This window comes from Centroberyx affinis, unplaced genomic scaffold (genome assembly GCF_046629955.1).
Source record: "Centroberyx affinis isolate AG114_WGS23_722 - 3 ecotype Tasmania unplaced genomic scaffold, CSIRO-AGI_Caff_v1 ptg003703l_1, whole genome shotgun sequence".
In the NCBI taxonomy this organism is placed as follows: Eukaryota; Metazoa; Chordata; class Actinopteri; order Beryciformes; family Berycidae; genus Centroberyx; species Centroberyx affinis.
Genome location: NW_027281594.1, coordinates 17501 through 32500, shown reverse-complemented (window position 1 = coordinate 32500; position 15000 = coordinate 17501). Strand labels below are relative to the sequence as shown.

At 40.7% G+C, this 15000-nt stretch overlaps 1 protein-coding gene across 1 annotated transcript in view; it reads left to right on the top strand.

The window, feature by feature from the left end:
* The window catches only part of LOC139662051 (partitioning defective 3 homolog B-like), a gene marked incomplete at its 3' end in the record, with an annotated part of 68465 nt that overhangs the window by 40835 nt on the left and 12630 nt on the right, over positions 1-15000 (top strand). Inside the window, exon 3 of the mRNA XM_071540639.1 lies at positions 6304-6457. Coding sequence (XP_071396740.1) covers positions 6304-6457 — 154 coding nt within the window. The remainder of the gene's footprint in view (positions 1-6303; positions 6458-15000) is intronic.

Genomic DNA, 15000 nt, shown 5'->3' with positions numbered 1-15000 from the left:
TCTCTGCATAACAAATTTGTCCAGTAATTTGCTTTGTCTTGTTTGTGTGACCCCACAAGTGGTCCAAACCTTGTGTTTATCGGCTTATCGTCAGTTGAATTGTGATCACAGCTATTGACACACTGTGTTCTGCAGCCCCTTCACTACCACCTTAATTTATTACTTTCCCCTCTTGTTGCTTTTAAAGGTCCCCTAATATTCAGTTTTCATGATTTTCTTTGCAAATACACTATGACTCCGGATAAGAATAATGGTCTTCATGATGTTTTGCAGATAAATATAGTTTAGTTGCACAAGTATTTATTGAATAATTCAGTTGAGGCAAACCTACTGAGTGAAGATTTTCCAGGGGGTGTGTCAGTTCAAATGCTGCAAACTGTCTTGACGGGAAGGATTTCAGTAATTCTTTAGTGAGGGGAACCGATCATGACCAAGTCCAGTTGTGATGACTGGAGTTGGTCCAAAACTGCCGGTAAAATAAGGATGGATGTGAATGATGAAATAACTTCAAATTTAACCACGCAAACAAAATAAATGTTTAGCAATGTCTATGTTAATCATGTTTGATCACACATGCATATAAAAAGAGGGAAGTTAGAATTTCTATAATAGGGCCTCTTTAATGCTTAACTTACCAGTAGCCAATACTGGAAGGAATGAGTTTTACAAGCTGTTGACCCTGAGAACTCAAATTAAAGCATGGAGCAGATCAATCAGGCTTCTGATTGGAGTGGAAACAGTCACATTTCTCTTGCCAGCTATAGATTCTGGAATTGTCTCTAAATTCGGAGCGATTATATTACTGATAAAATCCTACATGTTACATCTTTCAACTAGAGGGCGTTTTGCCAGGGTCACTGGTTTTAAAGAGAACCTCCCTTGATTAGACCTGTGTGTGTGTGAGTGTGTGTGTGTGTGTGTGTGTGTGTCCTGCTGAAAGTGTTTGATTGCGGCTTGTTGAGTCAGACCTTCAATTGATTCCAACTCTCATGTGGTTGAAAACACACACACGCATGCACGCGTGCACACACTCACACAGACAAACATACACACACACCTACAGAGCTCATGCCTACTAGTTTCCACTTGGCCTAGGTAACCTGAATGAATCTTGTATTGACCACACAGTATCGACGAGAGAGAGAGACAGAGAGAGAGACCTTATAAGTGAGCTTAGGGAGAAAGATTTAGCTAGCTTTACTGTTTAACCTTTGGGTTTCTCAGTGTGCTTTCCCGTGTAAAGAACTTTCATTAAAGCTGAACAAACTTACTCCAGAAATTATTCCAAATTTTTTGTTTTGCAAACAATGAGTTGGGAACTAAAATGGGTCACAGACTCGTTTCTGGTGGGACCAAACGTACTAGTATATTGTAATGTCCAGATGGACATTTTTACATTAAACTGTCAGAAACAAGACCAAAGTAAAAGCTGTGTTTTGCTGAAACTGTACGCATAAATTGAGATGCATAGATACAGAAAATACATTTCCTAACATCTCCAACTTGACTCCCCAGTGTCTTGACAGCATAGTTGATGAGAGGATTTTCAGATTTATCTTTCTGTTACATGTAGTGGTGTAACGGACCGTAGTTGATCCGTGATCCGTACGGATCCCGCCCCATGGTTCGGCACGCATGTGAACCGTGGATAAATTGCGAAGTTTAACCATCATAGTGTGAAATACAGTTTTACTGCCGCTGTTACTTTTTAAAGTAATGATTCCCTAAATCTCGATGCAGAGTTGCAGTGAAAAGATACAGACAAGACAGATGCGTGCTGTGTTTTACTCTGAAGCACAATGATTGCTTTAGGGAAGAAAAAAAAAGGAAGAGCGACTGATTTAAAAGCCGTCGCTTTTGCCTCCATTGAGTGAAATCCCATAGGCTATGACTTAGGGCATTTTCAGTGGTGTAACTGGGAAACTGGGCATGCTTGTCATCGTTGAAATAGATCACAAGATTGTGATGTTTATTTCAACTTCAGCAATATGCTGCCTTCCCTCCGACACACAGCTCCACTCGGAGAAGCTCCAGTCTCTTTGCCTGTCTGTGGCATAGCCTTCAGTGTTGATAGGCTATTACTCGTGACGTGTAACCAATCAGATAGTGCTGTGGGCGGGACATTGAGTGAGACTATAGAGTGGTGACTACAGACAGAGAGAGGCGGCTGCATCAGAGCCAAAGTAGCACATTTTTAAATTAATTCCATTCAATACTTTATTGCCATGTCAACACAGTTGATAGGAATTTGCCTCAGTGCAGCTCTTAAGAACAGACACAAAAACACACACATAAGTCAATAAAATATATAAAATAAGAACAGCAAAAACAGTTATCACGTGCTACATTCGTTTTAAAATGCTTGTTGCTTTGTGCTGCTACCTACCTACTTTTAAAGTGCATTTAACCCTAACCCTTTTTTTTTTTTTGCTGATCCGAAAAATGATCCGATCTGTGACTCAAAACCGTGATACAATCCGAACTGTGAGTTTTGTGATCCGTTGCACCCCTAGTTACATGGCACTATACCAGGGATACACACCTGGTCAAAAAGTAACAGTGCTGTCACTACTTATGGGCTGTAACAACATGAGGTGTCCATCATACACAGAGACAATCCCATAAGCGCTCAGTACAGTACTATCCTAGAGATTAGAAAAGTGGGATTGTGGCCTGAAAGACAAATCTGGGCCGGCTGAGGAAATTCTGGGTGGGGAAAGTGAATGAGAAACCCCCTCCTTTTCTGTTAAGGTGCCCTTCAGCAAGGCACTGGTCATTCCTTGCTAAAGTGGTAATCTGTGAACACTGTGCCACTGTAATGTGTTTTTCCTTGGATTTTCTGTTGATGAAGGGTGAGTTTCTGTAGGTACCACTGTTTTCTTTGTCTGTTTAGCTGTTGTGGCTATCGATGGTCTTCTTTTATTTATATAAAGAAAAATGCTGTTTATACTGATGAAAACGTGAAACATATCACTTCTTGTGTGCCAGAGAATTTTTCCCAGGAAAAACCTACCTGACACAGACACCGGGTGTTTAGAGCAGCAAATGAAAAAGCTTTCAGATGTTACATCAATCAACGACAGAGTAAAACCGATAAAACGGGCATTCATTTATATGAAAATAGCACAGATTGTTAATTTAATAAAACAAATGATCTACATACTTGTCTTTTTTATACACATAAACTGTATCTTAACTTCGGGGCTGATGTTGACAGACAAGCTTAAGAGAGAGAGAGAGAGAAACAGAGAGAGAAAGTGTTCCTCTTACTGAAAATGGACACATCAACACTGGCACTAAACGGTCAGACAGACTGGCAACCTTTCTTTAAAATGTCTTTCTTGTCTTGTTTTTCTTTTTTTTTTACTTCTCACTCCTTTTTACACTCATCACTGGATCTTCGGGATTTAAGTTTGTTTTATGTACTTGCTCTCACACTTTGACATTCTGAAGGCCTTTTGCTGTACATCACATCTGTCAGTCTCCCTCATTATCTCTCTCTAATTCTCCTGGTGTCTCTCTCTCCCCTTACCCACTCTCTCTCTTTCACTATGCTTTTGTTCCCCTCTTTCTCACCTCTCTCTTTCTTTCTTTCTCTCCATTTCTCTCTCCCTCTCTTTCTTAGACAGCGGTGTCATTGGCTTTGACAGGCCTTTGAGTCTCCTGTCAGACAGAATAGAGACAAAGCCCTCCTCTCTCTCATCTGTCTGTCTCTCCTCTCTCTCTCTTTCCACCTCTACTTAACTTTCCAAGGCTATTTTTTTATTTGTCTACCCATTTCTTCATTCTGTCAGTCTTTCAGTCTGTCTTTCTGTCCCTCCACTTCATCTGCTACCTTTTCTCATTGTTTTTACCTCAACTCTGCCACCTCTCTTTCTGTCTCTGTGTATTAAACCTATGCTAAATCAGCCGATATCAACTGACTGTGTGTCTTACCTAACATCTACGCATCTCCTCCTCTTTATCTCCCTCTTTTTCTTGTCTGTGTGTTTCTTGCCACCCCTGCACATAACCACCAGACAGTAGTTGTCAAAGGTTTATAATTGATAGAAAACCGCTTGATAGAAAACTGACAAATGCTAACTAATCATCAAATCTCAGTATGCTATGCCTATCTTGAGCTTGTGTCTGCTTGTGTTTATACAAGTTAAACAGATCTGTTTTTCCATGAAACAAGTTGTGACATGGGCCTTGGTTTCTGAGAAGCCCCTGTGATAATTGTGAGATCTGTTCCACTAAGAACTACATTGGACATAAAGAACGTGCACACACACACACACATACACACACACACGCTGACATCCTGGATTGATGGCGCTTGCAGTATGCCACACACTGCTCCAGGCTGACCCTGAAGAAACACACTGGTGTTGCTTGAATAAATAAAAGCTTTACACTCTGAGCATGGGCATGACAGAGAGGAGAGGGATGTAAATGAAGAGATGAGATGAAAGAGGGGGGCAGGGGATGAAGAAGGCAAGAAAGAAAGAATGTCAGATGAGAGAGATTGATACAGACAGATGAAGGGTGAAAGAGAGGAAAAATGGAATCAAGACAATGAGAAAGATGAGTGAGTGTTAGACAGATGGAAGGAGAGAGTGTGACAGGAAGAAAGTGTGAGAGAGGAAGAGAGAGCATCCTCTCTCTTCCTCTCCCACTGACACTCACTGAGTGTCAGTGGATGGACTGAACAGTTGGTGAGATACGGATGGGGGAGAGGGTGAGAGAGGGTGAGAGAGAGAGAGGGTAAGACAAGGTGTGATATTCTGGAACTCAACACTATTCTGTTCTCTGCCTAGCGAGGCTATGCTGGAAAAAGAAACGTGGACATATAAGCTCACACACACACACACACACACACACACACACACACACACACACACACAAAGAGACAACCTTTCATTTTTCAATTGAAGCTTATGTGCTTTTGAAATAACAAAGTACCTTCAGCGGGTTTCATGGCCCCTGAGGGTCATGAAACATAATCAGTGTATAGAGAATTGTATAATATTTTATTTCAAGCAAGAACATGGAAGAATGCCAACATTTACATTTATAAAATGTACTTTAATATTAGTTACATACAGCCACACAACACAAGAAATGTGAATAAAAATGCAGGAGATGAGGAAGGTGTGCCCACTGTGTTTGTGTGCACTACTAGCTACAGCACAAACTTCCAGTCCTGACTGTTGTTGATATGGCTTTGTTTGTGTGTGTGTGTGTGCATGTGTATGTGTGTATGTGATAGTTTTGTAATGCATGCGTCACTATTTTATTTTTGCCTTCATGTGCAGAAGTGACATTCATATTACAATCCTCTGACTCACTAATGTGTGTTTGTGCATATACGTATATTCGTATGGTTGTGTGTGTGTGTGTAAGTTGTGTACTTACGCGTTTCTGTGTAGCAGGAAGCCTCTGGCTTTACTGGCAAAGTCCCCTTTCTTTACTACTGGCCTCTATAGACACAACGCGTACACACACACACACACACACCCACACACACACACACACACACACCCACACAGGTCTATTCAGCTTTAGCGTGGAGGCCCCTAGAACACTGTGTTGACAAGCTCTATGCTATGTGAGGCTAAACGCAGACTCAGTGCAATACTCAATAGACAGGGATTCCACTATATAACACAGTTAGAGCTAGCGGGGTGTCACACACACGCAGAGGGTAGGCACGAATGGAGGCAGTCGTTGAACCGTAGACACACACACACACACTCCGTCGCAGGAATGCTGGGCTCCTTGGACGTCCTCTATAGCGTCCTCATCCACAAGGTAACACACAGCTCATATGTAAGCACACCCACACGCATCGTCTTCTAGACATAATGTTGTGCCCTAGTGAGACACCAAGAGTCATTGTGTGTTGAGAGATTGAGACACTGAGGTTCTTTTGTCATAATATACTTTGCGGATGCTACACCTTCAACTCTTTCTCCTCTTTGTAATGAAAAAGTTCTACATTTGATAACATTTCTATTTTTTCTTTTGATCTCAGACTTGTGCTTTCTCTCACTCTCTTTATTTTTCTCTCTATCTCTGTCTGCTACTTCTATCATTTCCTCAAAATCGGTTCAAAATTAATATAACGTAAAAATGATATATAAACAGTGATATACATTTAAAGAGTAATCATAGACGTTGGCAGACTTGGTACTTTCTATATATTTTCATGCAACCTCTATCTTGCTTCCATATTGTTTGTTTTGACTTTATGTTGTTTCAAACAAGAAAAAACAAGAAAATAATGGAAAAAAAGTAACCAGTCATATTGTCTCTCTTCAGCTGATGGCGGTGTATGAGGAGCAGGAAGCCCAGCAGAGGGGCCGGGCGAGCACAAGCCCGGCCCCCAGCCCAGACGTCTACCAATCAGAGCTCTCTGTCTTCCAGCCAATTAGAGGAGGGGAGATTGAAGTGAACTCCTCAGCCCTCAAGTCCAGTGAGTAGCTTGCATGTGTGCACTGTATATGTCAGTATGTTGGTTGTGACTCACACAAACTTCATATGCCCTTGTCTTTTTCTTTCCCCTACTGACACATAGAATTTTCCCTTCTTTCCAGAAAAACAGTTTAGACCCATTGAAAATGCTATACCCTAAAACAACCCAGAAAAGTTTAAATCACATATCTCTATCTAACAATCTATCAATCTATTCATCGAGCAAAATAGTAGATGTCTCCTTAAGAAACAAGTCAAGACATCAGAAGAACCCAAGTGAAGTATTTCATTTTCACTTTCATTTGCATATCATTTTTTAACTTAAATGAGTGCAGACTCTGTCCCACTGCACCTTTGTGGCAATGATGTATAGTGATAACGAGAAGAGGATTGTCACAGTTGTGTGAATATTCACAGCTAAGGTGTGAAGATTCATAGTTAGATTATCACAGTAATAAAACATTTACTTCCTCTTATTAATTAGAAACTGCTCAACTAAGAACAAACTTTGTGCACAAGTGCTGTACAGCGTGGTGATGTTTAATAGCACACATTACAACATACTTTATACTTTTTAACATTACTTTTTTTAATATGAAATATTAATCAATAGTGTATGCTCATTCCTGGAAGTTTTATAAATACTTTCAAAAGCTATTTCAGAAGATGTTTGCCTCATCTGAGGTGAAATTTAAACTAGGCTATATTCATTCCAGCTGCAACGCTATGATCAAAGTCATATTATGGCAGCTCAATGTCTCTGGAGGAAGAGTACTGGCCTTGACATTACTTAGGGTCTGGCATTTGTCATGACCTGTTACTTCAGCTTGTTGTCCATCTCGTTCTGTTACCAATGTCAACACCAATGGCATCTTTTGGCTCAACAGTGCAATGGCAAATGCAATGCATTGCATTGCAAATTTGTGTCACACATTCAACCTTTTTCAGTTTTATTTGCCATCCTCACAAGGAACAGTGTGCATTTCCTTTACAATATTATGAAAACAAAACTATGGCAGCCATCTGTCAAAGCACATTATCTTGATACACCAAAATGTGCCTTTTCTGTCCATTGATATTCAGTGTAGGTGGGGTGAAGTATTGTGTCTCAGAAGACTGGCCAATTCAGAACAGATTAACTCTGACAACCACAACCGCTCCGTCTCTGACCCTGCTGGCTCTCGGGGACCAGATACTCTTTGATTTATACCAGTAATTCCCCCACCATTGACTAGGCTGGGAGATTTTAACTGAGAGTTTCAGTGACACATAGTCTAAATGCTGTTTCATAGGATTCTTTTTTACCTCACAAAGAAAAAAAAATCCTTTGGGGAAACACTGATTTTGCCCTTTTAGCTGTGACCAGTAGGTCAGTGCATGACCAGGTCAATGTCACAACTGATGTTAAACATGAAACATGTTGAGTGTAATGCTGTAGGGCTGAACTTTGATGTTGACTTTGACTGCTAGGCTAAGTCAATGAAGCATAGCGCTGAAGTCCCACACCGACGTCTGGTATGGATGGATGAACGGCTGAAAGAAAGAATCCGGAAATCAAAACGATGAAATAACTTTATTTATATAGCACTAACAGTAGTTACAAAGTGCTTTACAAATTGAGAGAATAAAAATGGACAATAGAGATCAAGCAACATATATACGTAGGACAATGATACAAATGACGTAAATAAAAGGATTATCAAATGACCATACACATATTTTTTTGTGTGTGTGTGTGTGGTTTTTTTTTTCCAATGTGAGGGATTCAGGTACCTTGACAATAACATTAAATATTAAATACATTTTAACATGCAATTTAAAAGATAGTACTGCCTTTGCCAGCCTGAGTTCCTCAGGGAAGGCATTCCAGAGCCTGGGGGCCCTGACAGCAAAAGCCTGGTCACCTTTAGTCTTTAGCCTGGATATGCCAGCAATAAAATCTTATAATCAGTTCTGAAATGGACAGGCAGCCAATGAAGATATGCTAAAATGGGTGAAATATCTGTTTTTGCTAAAAGTATTGCTGCAGAATTTTGGACACATTGGAGTCGATCTGCCTCTTTTTGATTAAGACAGGTGGAAAAGGCATTGCAGTAATCCAGCAGAGATGAAATAAAGACACGTATAATTCTCTCGGTTTCATTGGAATTTAGGACCGATCTAATTTTTGCTATATTCCTTAGAAGGAAAAGCTTGTCTGAACATGCTTCTTAGTATGTTGTTGAAAGTGAAGGCTAGCGTGAGTGAAAGGTACAAATGTGTATCGTCGGCATAATGGGAGGGAGATGTTGTGCGGCTTAATTATTTGACCCAGAGGAAGCATGTACTGGGAAAATAAAATCAGCCCAAGAATTGATCCTTGAGGTACTGAGTAAAGACTAAGAAGAGCAATATCCATCAATGGACGCAAGGAGTTTTCTATTAGCCAGATAGGAAGAGAACCATTCGAGGGTAACCCCTGAAATACCAACCCACTACCTTAATCTATCAAGAAGAATACTGTGATCTACCGTGTCAAATGCTGCAAGTCAAGCAGCACTAACACGGAGGACTCGCCTGCATCGTCACTCATCAAAATATCATAAACAGAATGGTAGAAATGAAGAAAGGAATGCATGTTTGATATTTTTCAATGGCGTAACATTTATTTTTATTGGTCTCAGGTCTCTGGTGGACAATGTAAACTTAAAATTACAGTACCAACAAGTGTCAAGATGAGATGGGCAGTTTCTCCAGAAGAGTGATGATAACAACACAGGAACAACCGTGATGTTAACAGTTAGCACTGGGCCGGAGACTGCGAGGAGATAAAAGAAAGAGAATCAGATGAGGAGAAGCAGAAGAAAAAGACGACAGGAGGAAGAGAGGAAGTGTATGTGTTCTGTCAGACGGTAGAATGAACTCTGATGTCTGTGTCTGGTTACTGTTACCTGGACCTAGACCTATCTGAAAGGCCTCTCTTTTCTCTTTCTTTCTTTCTCTCTCTCTCTCTCCCTCTCTTTCCCTCTCTCTGTCTTTCTTTCTCCCCCTTTTCCCTGCTCTCTTTCATCTCTCTCTTCCTCCCTCTCTTTCTGTCTTATGTCAGGTCAAGTGCCTGTTCAGTAGAGGTAGATGTGAGTGTGAGAGGGCTTAGAGCTGTCAGAGTAACTTGTTGAAATTTCACTTTGCCTTAACAAACTATGGGTGATGGATTACACGTACCTACTGTTAGCCAAAGCTTTGCATCTAAAATATACATTACTAGCAAGTTGCCTCCGCTGTAAGCTAATCGCAGATTCCAGTTCCTTTAGTTATGAATAGTATACTCTATATCTGCTTTGTTGCACAGTCTCTACCATCCATCCAATTGAACGCTTGACATTTAAACGTAATCTGTCAGGTTTGTTTTCTAAATGTCATTAATATGTCATTGACAAATGAATTATGATAATGCTTATTGCCGTTACATTCTACATCCCTTGTGAGCTTCTTTCTATCGGTGCATTTCATTATTTCCCTTCCCTGCTGTGTTTGATGATACCGTTGAAAACTTCCCAGTCTTTTGGAACGGTGTCAAGCGGCAAATTGAGCTCGAGGACTCCCAAACTGGACCAAGCACAAAATGGATGATTGTAGATAATGATATTGGCTTTTTCCCCCTTTGCATTAGAACTAATTTCACTGATATATTACAGTCAAAATCATATATCCTGCATCTGTGCTACTACTTTTACTCCTAATAGTAATAAACAGAAGTGACATTTCAGCTTGCCTGACCTTCCACAGTCATAAAGGGGCCTTAGTTGTATGATCCACACACTGTTAAGACAGGAAGTTTAGTCTGTTTCAGCATGGTCGCCTGTCAGCAGAGATTAGAGGTAATGGGTGACTGTCATGGGAGATTAGAGGTAACGGAGCTCTGGAGACTATCACTGTCAGTGTGAGAAGGTCAGAGTCAGGTCTCTCTTTCTCCCTAGCTGTCTCATGGTTTGTCTCTCACTGTGGCCATCTGTCTCTCTCTCACTGTCTCCATGTGTCTCTCTGTCAGTCTCTTTCTCTGTCTCTTGCGCACTCTTCTTGTCTCTCTGTTTTTCTCTCTCTCTGTGTTGTGAACCTTCCTTTGGCCTTTCTAATTTTTTTCTCTACACCGCTTCCTTTGTGTTACTCTCACTTTCATGTGTCCTATTATCGGACTTCCTATTTTCCTTTTATTTCTCTTTCTTGTCTTTCTCGATTAGTCTCTACTTCTTAGCTAGTAAGATATACAGTTTTACGTGACTTAACATACTTTGAACTGCATATAGGACATGAAAACACATTTGTCTCAGTTAGTATAGTAGTTTCGGTGAGCATTGCTGTTCATTCACAGGCAAGAATCAGTGTGCTGACCATATCTGGATGATTTAGCCAGGGTGCAAGTCAAGAATTAGAATGGATAAAGAAGGAATTCACATTTGAATCAACCATATTTAGTGTTTCTTCCAATTGTACACTTAACACGCCTGTCATACGACTTCCGCAATTGTAATCATGGAAATCAGCATTGATACAATGCAAGGGAATTGATACGTTGTAATTGGTGAGCCCAGTAACAAATTTTTTCTGACACTAAAGTCTCTCAATCCTCTCAATCTAGTATAAGCTAATGGTATTGCGACATTAGCTGACTAATATACGATTTGTGAGGCTACATTTCAAACTGTCTCTCTGTCTCACCATGACTTAAAGGAGCTCAGATGTGCTGCGTCATAGGTGCAATGAATTATGACCAGTGTAGTTCACAAAGACGCTTTTGCCGCTTGGCAGGATTAAATTAGCATTCTTTGAAAACTACATTGGCGAGAATCGCCAGCTTCATGCGTCACAGCATCCGAAATGAATCCAAAACAAAAATTAACTGTGTCTGTCCATGAATAGACTGTAAAATGATAAGAATTAATAACTTTGTATTGCTTACAGGCATAAAGGCAGAATGGTATGCTACTGCCCGGATACCCAGTGTGTATCTATCTCAGTGTACCTCTGGACTACATGATCAGACATGGACAGCATGTACCTTCACACACTGAAACGTTTTCTTTCTATCTACACAGCGTCAGTGGGTTCATGTCTTGGCCTGCCTCTTTCTCTAACACTATGAAGATAGGTGTTGCAGTGAAGTGAAATGGAATAATGTAGAAGTAAATTGTATTTTAAGGATTGTTTAATTCACTGCATATCAATGAGAAAAAGACCGTATTTTTCCTTCTCTCTCTCTCTCTCTCCCTCCCTCTATTTCCCAGCCATGTTCCTTTTGGTGTTTTCTCATTTTCTCTTTGTCTTGACCGCTTCAACTTTTTTTGTGTGCTCTATTATACTTTCTCTCTTCCTCCCCTTTTCATTACACCTTGCTATCTTCATCAGTTTTTTCTCTGTATCCCACTGTTTCTTTCTTTATCCATGTCCCTCCTTCCTGCCGCTCTCACCCATTTTTTTTTTATCTCTTTTGTCCTCCCTCCATTTATCCCTCCTGCATTCCCTTTCTCCGAAAGGAGGGATTGATTAGGAGTTCAATGTAATTCATTCCTCCCCCATCCAGTCTTAAGAGCACCAAGGGTCCATTTTGTGACAATCAATATATGACCCTACAAATATCATTTGGCTTGTGTACTCTGAGTAGTCTACTCAGACATAACCCCCCCCCCCCCCCCCCAACCTTTCTCTTTCTTTGACTTTGTATTCCCAGTGGAGCTATAGAGTCTAACATGACATTATTCTATATGGATTGATGGGCCCCCATGAACGTGGATAGTGGATTTTAGGATTGGCACTGTACCGTAAAAATAATAATAATGCCTCCAGTTTATAACATTTTCTTTATCTACATAGCTTTTTGCAATCTCATGCGTTTCTATCTCCCTTTCTCTTTTTCCTCCATGCTCTGGCAACAGCACTGGCAGTAGTGTGGTGCGCTTCATCCATCAGCTTCTGTTAAATGATGATTTTATGCAGTGGGCTGATGAGATGTGAAGAGAGAGACACAATCATATGTTACCTACACACACACACACACACACACACATGGCCCCTCAAATCAGCCTCTTATTGGCTGTTTGGACACACGAAGACTCGCACACTCACTGATGGGATGTGAAGAGAGAGAGTGATCATACATTACCTTCTTACGCACTCAGGCTCTCAAATCTGCTTCTTACAGGCCTAATGCAGAGGTGCAGAGGTGCACACATCTATAAACATTCAGGAATGAGCTTTCTGATGACGGTACTATGCGGTTAAATTATGATGAGGTAGCGTTGTATTTATAGATACAAATTCACACGCATACGCACCCACACATACGCACACACACACACACACACACACATACATACATACAGTACATGCGTACAGGGCTTGACAGCATCCGCCCACCCGCCAAATGCGGGTAGAATTCGGCAGTGGCGTGAAACACAGTCACTCTTACTAGCCACTTTGGCGGGTGGCAATATATCCCTTATGCCCGCATGTGTAATGGGAGGCGAACAGACGGGTCCGGTGAGCGAGCGAGCGACAGAGAGAGAGAGCGAGCGAGCGAAATACAGAGAGAGAGAGAGAGACAGAGAGAGAGTGAGTGAGATACAGAGAAAGAGAGCGAGAGCGCAGAGCAATTAGGGGCTGAGCGAATCAATGCGCTACACGCAGTTCTACAATTAAATAGTGGAAAAAAATATATTGTGGCGGACAGTGCTGATATTGTGGCAGGCCGCCACAAAGTTTTCTATGTGTGCATGTCTGGTAGACCCTGGTAGAACGAACAGGTACGGGAGGGGTAACTTAGAGCGGGGGGAGATTGTCCACTAGTTAATCGATCGCGGATGCTGTCGTTCTCTCGGACGGATAAAAAAATGCTAAAATGGGTCGCCAAATACAGACTTGGCGGCTGTTAATATACCTGGGCGGCCCGCCCAAGTAAAGTCTATGTGTGGGAAACACTGAGTATGATGCCCACACACCATAGTCAACTTTAATCAAATAAAACGTAATTTCCCAACAACAAAATTGTGGCTAGTGAAAATGCTGAGTGGCTAGTAACTTTGGAAAGCCACTAGCCACAGTGGCTGGTGAGCAAAAAAGTTAATGTCAAGCCCTGCATGCGTACATAGATATTTACACACACATACATGCATACACACACACATACAGTATTCTCAGGCTGCTAGCTAATGGGTTTGGATGATTAAGAGAGGCAGTTAATGGTTTCATTCATTCACATGGTGAATATTTAAAGGGAATCTAATGGGTAATTTTAAGTCTGTATTAAAAATCATTACATTCAGTATTTATTGCCGTCATATCTCTTAATTTCTTTCTTTTTTCGTTCTTTCTGTCTCTCTTGCTCTCTCTCTCTTGCTCTCTCTCTCTCTCTCTCTCTATACGAGGCTCATTCTTTGATAAACTAACATGATGACAGACATAGTGTTATAGAACAGTGAGTTTCCATGGAGTTGTCAGAATGTCCCTATTAGCACATCTGTTCCCGCTTCCACAAAACACATGCTGCCTTGTCAAACTGATGTCTTTATTGGCATATAGTGACAACTTTGTGAAAACTTAAGTTAGCTTTAATGAAAAACCTTTGTGTCATCACTCATAGAACACACACTCCCACGCACCAGGGTATGCGTGGGTCCTTAAAAAGTCTGAAAAAAAAATACATTGTCTAAATTTAAAGCCATAAAAATAATGAAAATGTCTTAAATACAGTTATCAGAGGCCTTAATTTTTTCACCATGCAAGGTTTTCTTTGTGCTGCACGTCCACATGATCAGTCTAGAACTGTATTAGCAGTACAATATGCAATGTTTTTTTTTGTTTTTTTGTGTTTGTTTTTAAATTGTATCTGCCACACAACTAAACACAATTGGACATCATGTTCCTTGACAACTAATTTTCTGAAATCATCGATTAAATCGTAATCGTTTTTAAATTCAGTACCCGGTAGCTATAAAATATCTTTAAAAGTTTGACGTTTGGCTTTCTGAAGTCTGCAGATGCCCTGATAAACACACACACACACATACACACTTAGAAACATACTACTCTATGTAGCTCCCATTCTGTCCTTAACCAATATAAAAATAGGCGTTATGTTCTCACAGACCTGAGCTTCTGTATGTCCTCATCAACCCATTAGTTTGTTACACTGAATGTCGGTGTGTTCTTGCTCCCTTTTGAAAGCACACTTTGATTCGTCTCTCGGCTCATGGAATGATGGTTTTTACAGGCACATTGTGACGACTGGGTGGAAACTCATTTTTGTCATCCCAACATTGTAAAATATCTCCCATCTCATCTCTTAATCTCTCTCTCTCTCTCTTTCTCCCTCACTTCACTTTCACACACACACACACACACACAAACACCTTTTCATTTGTGTGGCATGACTAGCGTAGGGTCTGTATCTTGTCAACTAATAGATTATTATTAGACATGAATATTGCTGAACTCTGACTCCGTCAAAATAACAGTAGCACAACCAAGACAGCTTAGATCAAATCTGTGTGTGTGTGTGTATGTAAGTGCATG